Source organism: Solanum pennellii, chromosome 11 (genome assembly GCF_001406875.1).
Source record: "Solanum pennellii chromosome 11, SPENNV200".
Lineage (NCBI taxonomy): Eukaryota > Viridiplantae > Streptophyta > Magnoliopsida > Solanales > Solanaceae > Solanum > Solanum pennellii.
The window spans coordinates 40,860,395-40,875,845 of record NC_028647.1 but is presented as its reverse complement, the minus strand read 5'-3'; the positions used below and the strand labels follow the sequence as shown (position 1 = coordinate 40,875,845).

At 41.0% G+C, this 15,451-nt stretch overlaps 2 protein-coding genes across 3 annotated transcripts; one reads left to right on the top strand and one right to left on the bottom strand.

Annotated features, from left to right (window-relative positions):
* Positions 1-1,361: 1,361 nt before the first annotated feature.
* Positions 1,362-4,795, top strand: LOC107004124 (phosphatidylinositol/phosphatidylcholine transfer protein SFH12-like). Of its 2 annotated transcripts, none has more exons than XM_027912825.1 (14): positions 1,362-1,420; positions 1,572-1,674; positions 1,753-2,017; positions 2,089-2,188; positions 2,272-2,538; positions 2,641-2,718; positions 2,805-2,906; positions 2,977-3,026; positions 3,197-3,296; positions 3,387-3,479; positions 3,568-3,666; positions 3,795-3,903; positions 4,137-4,378; positions 4,461-4,795. In XM_027912825.1, the coding sequence occupies exons 2-14, from the start codon at positions 1,626-1,628 to the stop codon at positions 4,545-4,547; spliced, it is 1,641 nt and encodes a 546-aa protein (XP_027768626.1). In that variant the 5' UTR covers positions 1,362-1,420; positions 1,572-1,625; the 3' UTR covers positions 4,548-4,795. The 2 variants fall into 2 exon arrangements, with proteins under 2 accessions (XP_027768626.1, XP_015057843.1); XM_015202357.2 differs by having other exon boundaries at positions 3,978-4,378.
* A 2,468-nt stretch (positions 4,796-7,263) lies between these two features.
* Positions 7,264-14,371, bottom strand: LOC114074671 (NADH-ubiquinone oxidoreductase chain 4). The gene is made up of 3 exons (XM_027912649.1): positions 13,856-14,371; positions 11,930-12,444; positions 7,264-8,798 (listed from the first exon to the last, which is right to left on the bottom strand). Exons 1-3 carry the CDS (start codon positions 14,344-14,346, stop codon positions 8,359-8,361), a joined length of 1,446 nt encoding a protein of 481 aa, XP_027768450.1. The 5' UTR covers positions 14,347-14,371; the 3' UTR covers positions 7,264-8,358.
* Positions 14,372-15,451: the final 1,080 nt, after the last annotated feature.

Genomic DNA, 15,451 nt, shown 5'->3' with positions numbered 1-15,451 from the left:
TAATAAACAAACTCTAAACTATTTCTATAAAGCCGTTAAAAACAAACAAAAGAATAACTGATTTGATTTGCCTCCATTATTCATATCACATTATTATTGTCATCACCACAGATTAATGAAAGCTTGAAACGTAAAAATGATTTCTATTTAAGCTTAATGCTCCCTTTTTTTTTTTGCTTTGTTCGTTCACTTTATATTAAATTAAACACAAATATTAAAGCTAAATATTATGCAATTTGATTTTTAAAATTTTGGAATGTTCATTTGTAAAGAAAAGTAATATTAATATTATGTAGTTTAATTTTTTCAATGCATCTATTTATCGAAAAAAATACTTATGTATTATTTGGACACCCTTCGTAAAATTCTTAGCTTCGCCACTATGTCCGACGTTTATAAAAATAATCATTGTGTCTTTAGGAGTCCTTACCTTACCCTCTATGTATGCCCTGAATAATTAAGTATGAATGGTGTATAGGTGGTATCGTTACCAATTTTTTCGTTATTTTTTATTAGTATTATATATTACAAAGTTGTTCTAAGAGTGTTGATTAATTAACTTTATTTTATTTTTAGTAATAGACTCTTGTGTGAAGAAAATCAACATCATTGATAGTTTTTTCCTCTAATTTTGTTAGAGACAATTTTTTTACAGGATAAATAAATGATTCAAAATTTATAGTGTAAAAGAAAGTTTTTTTTTTGGTGCATGGTTTTATTATGTAAGTTTCCCTTATATTAACGACAATATTCTAAGTCTAAATATTTAACTTTTGAAGTTTGTGAAAGCTCATTATCAATTATATCAAATAGAAATCATTATTTTAGAATTAAAAAAAAAACTTTCACATTGATGATATTTAGAATTTTAAAGTTAAATAACGGGGATTTTTTTTTTTATAAACATATATATATATACATGAAAAACTAATCAAATTTGATTCTAAGTTCATAACAAGATGGTATTGTTTCTTATCATGAAAGTGTGAAACATGAACAAGTTCACTCGTATGATAAAGGAGCAAATTGTTAAAGAAGTATGATGAATATTATTGTTATGAATGTAACGCATTTGGTGAATATTCACCCAAGAAGTGTTATCTTATACATGTTATGTACGTAATTAATATTAGACTTGTATTAATAGGCACAAATTTATGGAAAGAAGGTATTTAACAGGAAAGTGAAATGGTAGTAATCGGTTAAGGTAGTTGGTTGGAAGAAAAGAGGACCAATGATTTGTTTATATTATAATAAAAATATGGAAATGTGTGAAAATAAAAAATTATAGAAATTTTATAGCTTGTCCATTCACTTATTTATAAGGATCACCGTTTGTTTCGTGCAGAGTTGTTAGGTAATTTAAGAGAAAACTCCTCCATATTTTCTTATTGTCCCTGCCATTTCTTTTTTGTCACTGGTAATCAATCATCAATTATTATTATCTTTATTTACTCATTGGGTTTTTCTTATATTTCATAATGTAAAGTTTAATGACATACATTGTGTTGTTTGTTACCTGATTTACCTTTTTTGTTTTGTATTACTAAAAATGATTTGAAATTTAATAGGTGTACCCATTCAGCAAGAGAGTAAATTGTATAAATTGACACAGACCTGCAATCATGAGTGGCAAAATGTCAACAGGACCTCTTGAACGACCACTCAGGCCAAGTAAGAATTTGATGAAGAAATTATGTTGTTATTGCATTATGTGTAATAAATATTTGGATTAATTAATATTGTATATAGGTATGGAAAAGATTGATGTTGAAAACACTGAGGAGGATAAGAAGCCAAGGCTAGGGTCATTCAAGAAAAAGGCACTTAATGCCTCCAACAAATTTAGACAATCTTTAAAAAAAACTGGCCGTAGAAGTAGTAGCAGGGTCATGTCTGTTGTGTTTGAAGATGAGCATGACGCCGAGGAAGCAAAGTCAGTAGATGCCTTTCGTCAAGCACTTATATTGGATGAATTACTTCCTGCACAACATGATGATTATCATATGATGCTAAGGTAGATTACATCATAGTGTCATTAAATTCACATGTGATCGCGATGCCTGATGCTCACAAGTGTATTTTTAGGTTTTTGAAGGCCAGGAAATTTGAATTAGATAAATCAAAGCAAATGTGGTCTGATATGATTAATTGGAGGAAGGAATTTGGTGCAGACACTATTATGCAGGTACATACTTTTTGAAATGTTCAGTAACTCAAAAATATTCCCAAAATTTGAATTTGAAGTTTTATTACCTCTTTCTTTCTTAGGACTTTGAGTTCAAGGAAAAGGAGGAAGTCGTCAAATACTATCCTCAAGGGCATCATGGAGTTGACAAAGACGGAAGACCAGTTTATATCGAAAGAATTGGTCAAGTAGATTCTACCAAGCTCCTACAAGTCACGACAATGGACCGATATCTTAAGTACCATGTGCAGGAGTTTGAGAGGACGTTTAATGACAAATTGCCAGCTTGCTCCATTGCAGCAAAAAAGCATATTGATACAAGCACAACAATTTTGGATGTGCAAGGAGTGGTATGTTCTGATATTTTATAACACAATCAGATAAGGAAAGAAATCTATTTGTTCGTTTATAGCAATTACTAACTTAATTTACATCAATAATGAATGACTCAGGGACTTAAAAATTTCAACAAATCAGCAAGAGAACTTCTTCAATGCCTCCAAGGTGTTGATGGTAACAATTATCCGGAGGTATTTGTTCTCCCATTAGACATATATATTTGATGAAAATTTTCAAGTTTGTATTGCTTACATGAATATCTTTATCGACTGTTTAGAGCTTGTGTCGTATGTATATCATCAATGCTGGTTCTGGATTCAGGCTATTATGGAACTCTGTTAAGTCATTCCTTGACCCCAAGACCACCGCAAAGATCAACGTAAGCCTAAATTCATTGTCAATCAGAATGGATGATTTTTCATAGGAATAACATGCTTCTTTCTTCTTAGGTTCTTGGTAACAAATACCAGAGCAAGTTGCTTGAAATAATTGATGCCAGGTAAATACAGGTGAACTTAAATATTCTCTTCCGCTTTCTGAGATTTCAAGTATACGTCCAACTAACAAATGTGCAACTCGTAAAAAGAAAATAACATTATATATTTTTATCACTAACTAAAGTTCATGTATAGAGGCTAAAGAGAGTTGTTTGTCACTGCCTTGCATCAGCGAACTTCCAGAGTTCTTAGGCGGTACTTGCACTTGTGAGGACAAAGGAGGATGTATGCTTTCTGATAAAGGGCCATGGAATGATCCAGAAATAATGAAGGTTAATTTCATCGAATCCTGTTCAAGTTTTTAGTACGTAACCGATACAATTTCCATTTCCATTGATACACACATGATTAATTTATGCCAGATGGTTCACAGTGGTATGCATAAATGCACAAAGAGAACTTCCATTCCAGTTGATGAGAAAACTATTTCAGAGGATGGGAATGCCAAGCCAAAGGTGCCTCATCGATCTTCCATAATTGTTGTTTGTTCTTTCTTTATAAATAACATTTTAATGAAGTGATTTCAATACATGTACGTTGTAGGACGCAAAGAAGAGCAATTCTATTAATCTGAGAACTGCATCTTCCAAGATTCAGCGGGATCATGTATCACCTACACAACTATCCACTGTCCACGAGGAAGTAAGGTTCTTCTACATCCGCAACATATTAATTAGAATAGAATCCACATAAAATGAGGTTGAGCTTCACAAGAATAAAAGCATACTAATGCATTTGCTTATTTCCTATAAATTGAAATGTTTTTATAGGATGATATAATTAAGAAGCAACCTAGCGCATACACCCCTGTTGTTGACAAAGTAATTGAACCAACTATTCCTAAAGCTACAAAAGCGGACAACTACGCCATTGCTAAAGGTATAACCTCTCATTGCATGTATAGCAAATGTTTTAATAGTTGATATATTAACAATTACATTCCCTGTTTTCAGCTTCAGATTTCTTACCCATGCATGATATTTCTAAATCCCCCGATGGATTTAGCAACCACCTTTTCACAGGAGTGATGACATTTGTGATGGGTGTGGTGACAATGGTGCGAATGACACGCAACATGCCAAGAAAGCTTACAGATTCGACTCTCTTGTCAGGTTCATTAAAAGGAGTTGATATGCAAGTTAAACCAGTACACGGTCAAGAATATCGGTTGAGTGGACCTGCCATCTCAAATAATGAGTACTTCAGCATGATGAAACGTATGGGAGAGCTAGAGGAGAAGGTTATTAGTCTTAGCAACACGCCTAGTTCCTTACCACCCGAAAAAGAGGAAATGCTTAACAATGTCATGACTCATGTTGATAAATTGGAGCAAGAACTTTGTGCAACAAAAATGGTATATATATACTTGTCTTGATACTCTATTATTCATATTCATGAGGGGCCGGTAAGACGACTAATATCATTATTATTGGCAGGCACTTGAGACAGCCCTTTCCCGTCAAGAGGAGCTCTTAGCTTACATTGAGAAGAAGAAGAAAAAGAAGAACTTCTTTGGTTTTTAAGGCAACATACACAAGAAATAATGTTGTTTGAATGGCCGATGACTCAAAGCTTATTTAAATTCCGTATTTGCAAATTTGCAATGCAAGTTAATATAAGCTACTGTATATGATCTGGCTATTACTTCTTTTTAGATTTCATTCAGCAACAATTACTTGTTAATTTGCGGCTTGCATTTTTGCTTCTAATTAGTTTTCTGTGTATATATATGATGGATAAGAGCAGTTTGCATTAGTTATGTTCTAATTCATATTCTTGCCTTACCTTTCTTCTTGAGTATACTTTTCCCATCTTGCTTCCTCTTCCTCTCTCAAAATATAATACTGGACGTTGTGCACATAATGAAAAACTAAACAGGAACAATAATACAAGAGCTAGCTCGCAAAATGTCACACTTCCATCATCTCAAAAAAAATTATTAGCAATACAATTTGCACCATATACATTTTCAATAGATACAAATGTGGTACTGAATTTTCAAAAATCCTCACTGCAGTTGGTGCCAACAACATCCAAATATTTGTTTATCCGTAAAAAGGTATGTCAAATGTCTAATGACACTACACCAAATATCATCTTTATATAACTAGATTTGTTATTTTAATGATAATTAACACTCTTTGTAAATGTTGCTAAAACTTATAATGACAATCAATTAATGCCAGTAAAAAATTTAATACTCATTGTTAATGTATATATTTACTGTTGCTAAAAATATTTTTGTCGTAGAGTCAAACATCTAGAATATAAGTTCTTTAAAAAAAATACCATATAACTTGTGATATATGTAACGTATTATAACAAGGAGTGTAGGGTACGAGTTGCTAGTGTAACCTATTAATATTACTTCATTTAAAAAAGAATGTCTTAGTTTGACTTGGAACGGAGGTTAAGAAAAAAAAGAAGACTTTTAAATCTTATAGTTCTAAATTAAAGTTATGTCAAATGTACCAAAATGCTCATTAATCTTGTAGTCTAAACATGCTACGTGAAAAATTGAAGTTAAACTATTGCCGAAGAAGAAAATGATTTTTTTTTTTAAACGGAGGTATTAATAGAAACGCATCCTTTGCATTGCCACACTGTGTGTAACTTTTTTCCGTTGGGCATTGTATCCTTTCCTCACTGTCATTTGTGTGTGACGTTATGTGGCATATATATGTTATAATCATCTAATAATTGTGCAGTATTTGGATTTGTAGATTAATGGCATTATATGCATTCTTTTATCCTTACTAGTTAGTGGTTAAGTGTGCCCATTAGTATTACTAGTTTTTAGTAACTTATCTAATTTTTAAGTCATTCATTTACCTATATTATTATTCACATTTTTCTTATGTATTACAAGGAAGAATTCTCCACGTATAAATACCCATTGTATTACTTTGTTTTGGAGATGAGAAATGTACAAGAAAATATAGTGGAAGAATTATGAGATTCAATTTTTGTTATAGTTTGAAAATCTGGATATAAAGATAGAAGATTTCAACATGCGCTCAACATTGCTCTCTTCAAGAAATGAAAGAGAAAAGTTGTACAGGTAACATATTTTCCTACCAGCTCAATTCATGTAGTGAAAAGGTAAATAAACCTCTTACGTAATATTTTTCATTAAAAAAAATGATATTTCCTTTTATGAAACAAAATTGATATTTAAAATTTTAAAATAGTGGGAGTTCTTCAAATTACAAAAATCACTCGGAAAAATGTGATTTTTGCGTCTTTGAGTAATGATTAAAAAAGAATATTACAAGTGTATAAATTAATCTTAAAAAAAATTACTCCTTTCGTTTGAAAAAGAATGACCTGGTTTGACTTGACGCGGAGTTTACGAAAATAAAGAAGACTTTTGAATCTTGTGGTCCTAAATTAAAGTTATGTGAAATGTACAAAACTTCCACTTAATCTTGTGGCCTTAAACATGCCACGTGGAAAGTTGAAATTTAAATGTTACCAAAAAAAAGAAAGAGGTCATTCTTTTTTAAAACACACTAAAAAAAGAAAGGATGTCATTCTTTTTGAAACGAATGAAGTACATGTTATTGTTCACATATGCTTTGATGATTTTGACTCTAACATGAGTCTTACCAAATAAATTATGAAAAACGTGTTGAGTAGTCATTTTAACATCAAATGTTTGGGTGAGATAAATTTCAATCTTGAAATGAAAAATAACATAAAACTTGTGATGAATGTTTTTCTTGCCAAGTCACATTATGTGGAAAAAATTGTGAAAAATAATTTTTGTTGCTTGTGTGAGTCTTGCAACTCAAATTGGTTCAGTTGTATGAAAATGATGTCCCAAATAAAAAACGTGTTTGTTAGCCTAATTAAAAATATGAGATATGTAGCTAACAACTTGACTTGATGTTGCATTTGCAGTTAAAGTATTTAGTTGATATAAGAAAACCATATGGAAAAACTTTGTGCTATTTGTTAGAAATGAGAAAGGAAAGTTATATTATTTGTTAACTCTACTTTGGAGATTGAAGTAAATAAAAGGCGAAATGGTCTGGTAGACCCTTGTACTTGTATCTGTTAGTATTTTGGACCCTTCTACTTACNAGAACGGAAACGGAATTCGATTCACTCCCCATTCTCTCTTAAATAAATAAAGCTCGCCCTGGGCCGGGTCTTTCCCTGTTGTTCTGTTCCCGCCACGAGAAAGACGCACGGAAGAGGTATTCCCAGCGCGCGGAGGATCCGTTGAGAGTTTGTCTCGGTAGGGAACTGTACGATCTTTTCCCCTATTGTATTGAATCAATAAAAAAAAGAGGTCAGTGCTACGGCCCCCTATTGTTTGATCCAATATTGACCGGGGACGAGCCCCCACTTCCATAGATCCTTGGTTTGACCTCCCGTAGTGGTCCTTGCTTTTAAGAAAGCGGAGCGGGGCCAATTTCTCGTACTTGCTCAGTGTGCCCCCCTTTCTTCGAGTGCCCCGCCCGGTTCACTGGGCTGTTGGCTTACCAAGCACTTGCCCGCTGCTCCCGCCGCCCGCTTGGCGGGCGGAGCGCTCGTTATCCTGACTTTTCTCTCTGCTGGGGCCCTCCCATTGCTATAGCCATAAGCTATGGCAGCTCCAGCTCGCAACCACAGGGGCCCGCCCCGCGAGGCCAGAGTGGGCTCAGCGGTCAGCCTCCATTCGAATTATGTTAGGGGGTCTTTCGCTTTTGCCAGATCTAGAGAGATACTACAAGTCCTCCGTCCCAGATTCCATCGCCGCGGCCATCTGGTTCACCGGTACTACCAAAAAGTCTCATGCTTACGTTACTGTTATTGATGGTTTGATTATCTTGGACCACGAGGACCCCAGTCGTGCTTCTGGTTTCCATTCCAATCATCATATTGATGATAAATCTCCTCGTGCTCTGCCATAAGAACTTGGAGTCCGTATCATGGTGAAGATAAGGGAAGGCTGGGATTCTTGCTCAAAAAACAGACCGAACGCCTTCGAGTTATTGGCTCGTCCAACCCGGCAGCATTCATGAGTCGCTAGTTCAACTGTCCCTCGGAGACAGGGTCGAGAAGGACCATGCATGGTTGCCCCCCGTCCTTTTTTTCTATCAGTCTCACCCAGCCAGCCACCCCAACCCTACAGCCACAAAAGGTAAGCGCCTAGCGCGAGCCTTATTTATTAGTTTAGTAAAGTCAAGCTTTGGCTCCCTAAAGACTAAAGAAATGGATAAAAAAAGGGGGGGACTTATGCAACGGGCTATGCCACCCAAACCAACTGAGGGAAGTCGCATCCGTCCCATCGCAAGCACCTACAATGTCATGATCACATTGGTTTACCCTAGTTTCTTTGGTAGTTTAACGTACGGTCGCCCCTCCAACAAGAAAAGGTATAAATATGGAAACTTCTCTGCCATTTGGATCGGAGAATTTATGGAGGAAATCGGGTTTTAAATTCCCAGAAACCGCACGATTATATAGCCAAAGGGAATAGGCCGCGCCTAAAATCATCCCAAGCGCTGCTAATGTGGCTACTAAGCTATTTCTTTGGAAAGCTCCTACTAAGATGAGAAATTCCCCGATAAAGCTGCTAGTACCAGGTGAACTCATATTGGCCAAAGTGGAAGAGAAGAAAATGGTAGAGAGATTCGGCATGGTGCTCACTGAACCTCCGTAATATCTAACAAGTCGAGTCTTATGTCGGTCATATAGAACACCAACACATAGAAAAAGGGCTGAAGAAACCAGTCCATGACTTGACATCGGTAGAATGCTACCTCCAATTCCCTGTATGTTCGATAGAGCCAAAGATTCCCCCCCACTGATCGGAGTACGCCGATTACCCCCCGAACCGTACAAGATAGTTACCACCTATCATACGGCTTTCTAACTTAACTTCTTTTTCTGGTCGTTCCGCTCTGTCGATCGATGGTAGTATAAGAGATCTGTAACCCCCCGAAATTTTTTACATAATGGTTCCTGCTTCCTACCCATAGTTAGCATGTATCTCCCCCGGTCATACTTTAGTATCACATCGTAGACCCCCACCCCAACGCTATCTTCCTTATCAGTGAACCGGAACATAGTGCATAGGTACTCTTCGATGCAGCGGGGACGAGACGACGTGACATACTACGATCACGTACAGAAGTGCTGTCCTTCGTCTCGGCAATATGGAACCTCTCAACAGCTCCCGTTCTTTTATGGGGTCCTATCGGGATAGGTAGGCCCAAGCCTTTTCCCTCCCCCCTCCCTCCATAAGACCCTCTTTCTCTTTCCCGAGAGGGAAAGAAGATAAGAAAGGATTCCTTTTTTTCTTTCATGTGAACGGCCCTATCTTGTATCGAAAGGTTTTTCGTGCTATACACCACGTTGAGAAAGACCAACCTCCTATGTACCGTACTCTTTTTGTACCTCGAAAGGGGGGTCCTCCTTATGATGCTACGGACGGCTGTCCGAAGTGCAAGGGGTAAACTCGGACTCGGATAGGATAGGATTGTGCGCGCCGGGCCCTTCGGGTCTCATATTTTGGCCGAGTTTACCGTACCTCCGTCCCCTATGTTAGGCGGCCGTAATATTTTGTTACGTTCTACCGCTGTTACGCCAGAATAAAAGGTTCCACACGAGCTCCCGTTCTGCGGCGTGGTGGCAGGACCGCTAGGGGAGTGGCTCCGGGTATAGATAGGGTGAAATCTGCAGGGGTCATGCAAATACATAGGCCCCTTCCCTTCTCTTTTGGATGAATGGGGTGGGTTAGAAGGCGCTTTCCGATCTACGGTCCCTCGGAGCGAAGGGTTAGGCAGGTAGTATGGGCCCTCTGACTTCCAGCTATGTGCTGTGCGGCTCCCGCGAAGCGAATGAAGGGAAGCTCTTCGAGCTTCCGGGTGAGCTTACGCTTACTCTCAGCCTCTTTGATTGATAGGCGGGCGGGCTAAGCCCCCTACTTAAGATTCAATTCATAAGGCTAATTTTATGTTGTCGTGAGGCTTTGGTTAGGCCGACTACTATAGGCTAGCTACTTCTAGCTTCTATACTGGCCCTTCCACTTTGGTGTAGTTTTCGTTTGTATTGGTACTGAATGAACATATCAAACAAAGGCGAGCAGTATAAGCCCTTCTCCGGCCGGCCTGGGAAAAGCAGCGAACTCTAGAAGCTAGGGCTTTGTTCCCCTTTGGACACGAACACTATTCCGTTCTCAGCGGAAACCCGCCTTAGAGATTGAACGGCAATAAGATAAGTCAACGTTCAATCTAAGACAGCGCTGAGCGCTGATAGCTTGTAGTGAACAGCCCCATTATGAAACCAACCGAAAGCAGCCTTTGGTACTTAAGTAGTTAAGGTTTGGAACCCTTGCAACTATGATAGAAAGCCGTTTGCTTGTTGCCAAACCCTTCGCCTTTCTTTTGAATCAAAGTAGGTCGCGACTGTTGTATTTTAGTCGGTCGGGGGAAGCGGTAGCTTCGTGCTCCGCTTCTCTCGCGCTTGCTTGCGTGAAGGCTTAGAGCCCTTTTCGCTAGGTCCAAAAGCTTCCCAAAAGATCTGATCCAACAGAAATCCCGCATTGAGCGTAGCTGATATGCGGCTACGGCTAGCCGATCATATCATTCCATAAAATCAATCTATATGTATAGAGAGATCCCCTAGATATACAGATAGAATAGATGTTCATGGATAGACAGACATTCCATGGATTCTTAGTTTTTGGGCTGAAAAAGCTCGTCGATCCAAATGAATCATTCTTCCGGTCTCTCTTCGCTCCCCACCCCGAAACTGACCCACGGCACAGCGCCCATTCGCTTCGCGCGCGGGAAGGCAACGAAGTTCAGTTCATGAGACCGCAGCGCAGCGGAGTGGAGCAGCCGCGACACTTCCTTACTGGATCTCGCTGGTGGCCACCTAAACGGTAGGTAGGCGGCGGATGTGTGACGTTTGGAGTTGTCGTTCGTGCACCTGTCCCCAATGGAAGAATGAGTGATCTGTTCCCCTGCGGATCATGGCCTTACCACTCGGTCCCCGATGGCCAGCGGGGATTCGGTATAGCAGCTCAGGTTCGTTTGCGCTGCGCGTTCCCGCTGGACTGGACACATGTTAGCTGTAGGAAGTATGGTTCCGAAAGTGACTTCGGGTCGCCAGTTCAGGCTCAACTCCTCGCTTTACGTTAGCGGACCCACAGGTCGGGCCGGGGCTCTGCGCTCTTTCTTTCTGTGTGGGACGATACCGGGGAGAGAGGGGAATGCGTCGAGGCGGCGAGCAAGACAACTACATTTTGGCTTTTCCCTCCATGAGATGAGCCCAGTGCATTGGACCGATGGATAAGAGAACTGAGCTGGCCTAAAAAGCGCTTGGGCGCTCTACGTACGATGTAGACTCCATCAGATACATATCGATTTCTTTCTGATGGATCAAGAATAGATAGTTGTCTCATCAATAGATAGAAATAGGAGATTTCCCCCTATTCTTGAGAGATTCCCTCTCTATCTCTTTCGATCTATCAGAACAGATCAGGCTATCTATCAATCGATTTGAAAATAGCACGCTCATCTCGCTTTTCGTTCATTTTCGCCACGAAAACATAGCCGCCATAATAAGAAGCAGGCGAAGCAGCTAGAAGTACTCGCTTCACGCCCTTGAATTATTATTCACGAATGAATTGGGAAAGCCAACAGAAAGATTCGATTCTGACTTCGTAGAGCCGGTGCTGCTGTTGCCTGCGCGTAGGGCCGTCCCCCACTCCCGTCCCGGGGCGCTAAGGGGCTTTTGTTTTTGGAACAGACGGCAGTGTTTTGCTGACGCCTCGAATCAAGCTTTTATTGCGACATGCTATGCTTTCTCCCCCATTGCTAGTAGGTTGATGGGTCGCGCGCCCGGCACACATGTTTTGGCCTTGTGTGTCCATAACTCAAAATAGGTGACCTAACGGCCGCCGCCCGACTAAACATACCAATAGTCACCAGATTCATATGAGCTACTGAGGAGTAAGCAATGATCTTCTTAAGATCGATCTGCCTTAAAGTGGTCGAGGAAGTATATATTATAGCAATCGCGCTTAAAGTATAAATGAAAGGAGTGGAACAAAGTGTCGCTTCGGGAAACATGGGTATTGAAAATCTTAAAAACCCGTAGGTTCCCAATTTTAAAGCAATTCCTGCCAAGATGACGGATCCTGCCGTAGGTGCCTCTACATGAGCTTCGGGTAACCAAATATGAACTGGTACCATAGGCACTTTGACGGCGAAAGAGGCGAAAGAAGCAATCCATAGAAAGATTTGGCGCCGCTCACTAAATTCTGTGGTTAATGAGATTTGTAAATCGGTTGTTCCTGTTTGGAGAAGAATCAACAGAATAGCTAATAGCATAAAAACAGATCCAAGTAAAGTATAAAGGAACAACTGATATGCTGCCTTGATCTTTCTTTGTCTCGAACCCCATACCCCTATAATAATGGTAGAGTCAGGGGTGGCCCCAAAGCGGAATTGACCGGTGGTGCTTGGTCGAAGCTCCAGTAGGTAGCCACTCCCTTCTCAGAGAACCGTACGTGAGACTTCCGCCTCATACGGCTCCGTCCCGAGCTTCCGTCGTCGGCCTTGGCATTAAACCACTATCTATGCATGTATTTTCAGCCTGGACTGACGAATCTTTTGCTTCTCGGGTGGTGTCGAACAATGGTGCTTGCGTTGCGGGAGATGCCCGCCCGTAGGGTCCGGCCTGCTTCCCGCCCGAAAGAACCGCTCACTAGCTAGCCGGACTAGTGGGGGCCCTATCTGGAGACATACTGAAAACCATGCCTTTCGAACCGAACGCAATGCCCGTCTTCCAAATCAAAAAAAGGGCTCGTTGGGAAGAAAGATTACGTGCGGCCTGTAGAGCACATGTAAGGCACAGTCGGGTTGCTCACGCAGCGGATCACTCTCTCAGAGAGAGAGAGAGGTGTGAAAGTAATAGCCTTATGTTATGGCCGCCCCCCGACTTACGGCCTTTACGCTACTACTATTGTGATGTGAGCGGTTCAAATTGGTTGAATCTTTCTCAATCATCCTGGCCGGAACTTGTATGCAGCACTTGTACGGAGCATAAAGGCTTGGAACTCTTTTCTTATCTGAATCTTAAGGACAGGACCCTACCCTATTCTCGAACCCTCTGCCGAGCTCTACCCTGCCCGCATTTCCTTGTGTTTTGAAGAGGAAAAAAAAATCTCTCTACCTGCTGCCAACAGTCTTTCTTCGGAATTATCTGAACGGGTCGATCCTCCCATCCCGTTTGTTTTAGCAACTTATCCTAAGGTCTCCTCGCCAAGAGCTCCCCGGCGACGACAGAGGAAGCAACCCGTCTGCTGTGGCGGGGCGGCTTTTTTCTTTCACAATAAGACCTGGACGATTATCCCTACCTTCGGTAGCTTACGAGTTTACGTCCATCCCTGGTCGGGTACAGTTTCCTTTCGATTTCTCCCTTGTAGCCGTTACCCGAATTCGCGCAAGTGTGTCCACACCCCCCAAACTTACTTGACGAGGAATCCTTTCTCGCGAACAAACACAACCCCTACACACACCTAGGAGCACCCCCTCCTGCATATCCATACAAGACCCGAGTAGGCGGGTCGAGGTCCTACGAGGTACCCACTACTCGGAGTACCCTCCCAAAAGGAAAAAGATGTGTCTGTCAGGTTCGGTTCTTCTTAGTTGGGTTGGGCGGGTTCGACCAGAAATGCTATGCTTACACACAAGACTACCCCTCTTCCCGAAAGCTTCGCGGGGACTACTTTAGGACGACGGACGACCGCCCGTAGGGGGTTTACTGCACAAGGCCCCTGCAGAGGAAAGGCTTTATCCCAGCGAATAGAAGATACTCAGCTCCGCACAACATAGGGATTAGCACACTTTCGGGAAGAACATAGAATAGTAGAAGATCCAGCATGCAGAACACGGCGATCATTATAAATTCACGAATTAGAAATGCTGTAATATACTCTTTCCCATAACTTCTCATACCAGACCAACCCACTAAAATGCAAATAGGGATCAGAAATGTGGTCAATATCACGAAGAATAAAGAGATACCGTCTATACCCAAATAAAAATTGATGTTTTCATAAGGAAGCCATCGAAGGCTTTCCACAAATTGAGATTTGGCCGTAGAAGGATCGAATTGTATCCGAAGAACAGGGGGATACAAAAAAGTAATAAGAGAGGCGCACAGACCAATTAATCGTATCGGTCGTATTCTTGAATTTGGAATGAAAAGAGGAGTAATGCTTCCTAGCACGGGACAAAGAATAAGACCACTTAGATCAGAATAGCATTCACAGAAATGTTCTAACATAGAGTAGAATCGAACATGGAAGAGATTCATTGACAACAGTAAAAAGATGGGCGCCTAATTCCAATACAATAGGGGTCTATCAGTGCAAGTCAGCTGAACACCGTGATTGATGAGTGGGTAGGTGGGTTAGGTGCACCTCTCGCCCAGTGGGAAGTAATGAGGCTAGTCTCCCCCCCTTTCCCCCTGTCCGTGTGTGGGCCACCCTTCTGAAAGGCGAAAAAGCGGGAGAACCCACTTAGACCCAATAGCGGGCAGCACGAAGCACCCTAAGATAGGGCACGCTCTGCTGCGTGCCATCCCGCTCGACCTGGCCCAAATACCTATTTAAGGTATTCTCAGAGAGAGCCGCCCCACCCCTAGTAGGGTGGTTAAAGAGGAGGTTGCGGATTTCTGACCTCCGAGCCAGAACTATCTGGGGGGGAAACCCATCCCCCACCAATGCGGCCTCGACCCTCTTTTCCAAGAGGAACTGCTTCTCCAGGATACCCAAAAAGAGTGGGAGGTGCCTGGGCTCGTTCCTCCCGATAAAATAGAAGGACAGCCGGTGTTGAAGCTCCGCTCTCCTTTGGATATCAGGAAGGAGAGGGCGTTCGAATTCCGGAACCAGAACGGCGCGCGGAATGGGCGCAACCTCGGGCTCGGGAATGTGCGGCTGTGCTTCTCTCCCAGGAGGGTAAAAAGGGCCAGACGGGGAACCCCTTCCCGCGTCGCACGCGGCAAGGAAGCCTTCAAGAGCCCCGCCCGAATAATAATTCAGAAATAGGAGAGGGAGAAGAACGAATACCAAAAGATATTTTATACTCTTTGTTTTGACTCCTCGAATAGAAAGGGTAGAAAAAAGGAAAAATAATAATACACTACATAAGAAAAAGCTGGAATTCGATCTTGGAAATAATCGACTCAAGCTCATCATACCCTTTTTTGTGACTCGACTCAAGCTCATCATAGCCCTTTTTGTGACTCGACTCAAGCTCATCATACATAATTCGATTTCCTCTTCTTCGTGTTCTATTGATCAGAAGCATCCAGCAGCGCCTCGCCGGTTTAGAATTCGAACACAAAATGGCCATACTTAAGCAATTCTTCTTATTCTTCTTCTTTCTTAGTTGAAGTTCCCCTTCTCCGGCAGCTAGTT

Coding starts and splice junctions, on each gene's coding strand:
- LOC107004124 (XM_015202357.2), top strand. CDS start 1,626: ATGAGTGGCAAAATGTCAACAGGACCTCTTGAACGACCACTCAGGCCA. Junction 3,297..3,386: donor ATGATCCAGAAATAATGAAG/GTTAATTTCATC, acceptor AATTTATGCCAG/ATGGTTCACAGTGGTATGCA. Junction 3,480..3,567: donor ATGGGAATGCCAAGCCAAAG/GTGCCTCATCGA, acceptor TGTACGTTGTAG/GACGCAAAGAAGAGCAATTC.
- LOC114074671 (XM_027912649.1), bottom strand. CDS start 14,346: ATGAATCTCTTCCATGTTCGATTCTACTCTATGTTAGAACATTTCTGT. Junction 12,445..13,855: donor AGTGTGCTAATCCCTATGTT/GTGCGGAGCTGA, acceptor CCCTGACTCTAC/CATTATTATAGGGGTATGGG. Junction 8,799..11,929: donor GACTATTGGTATGTTTAGTC/GGGCGGCGGCCG, acceptor CTTTGGCTCTAT/CGAACATACAGGGAATTGGA.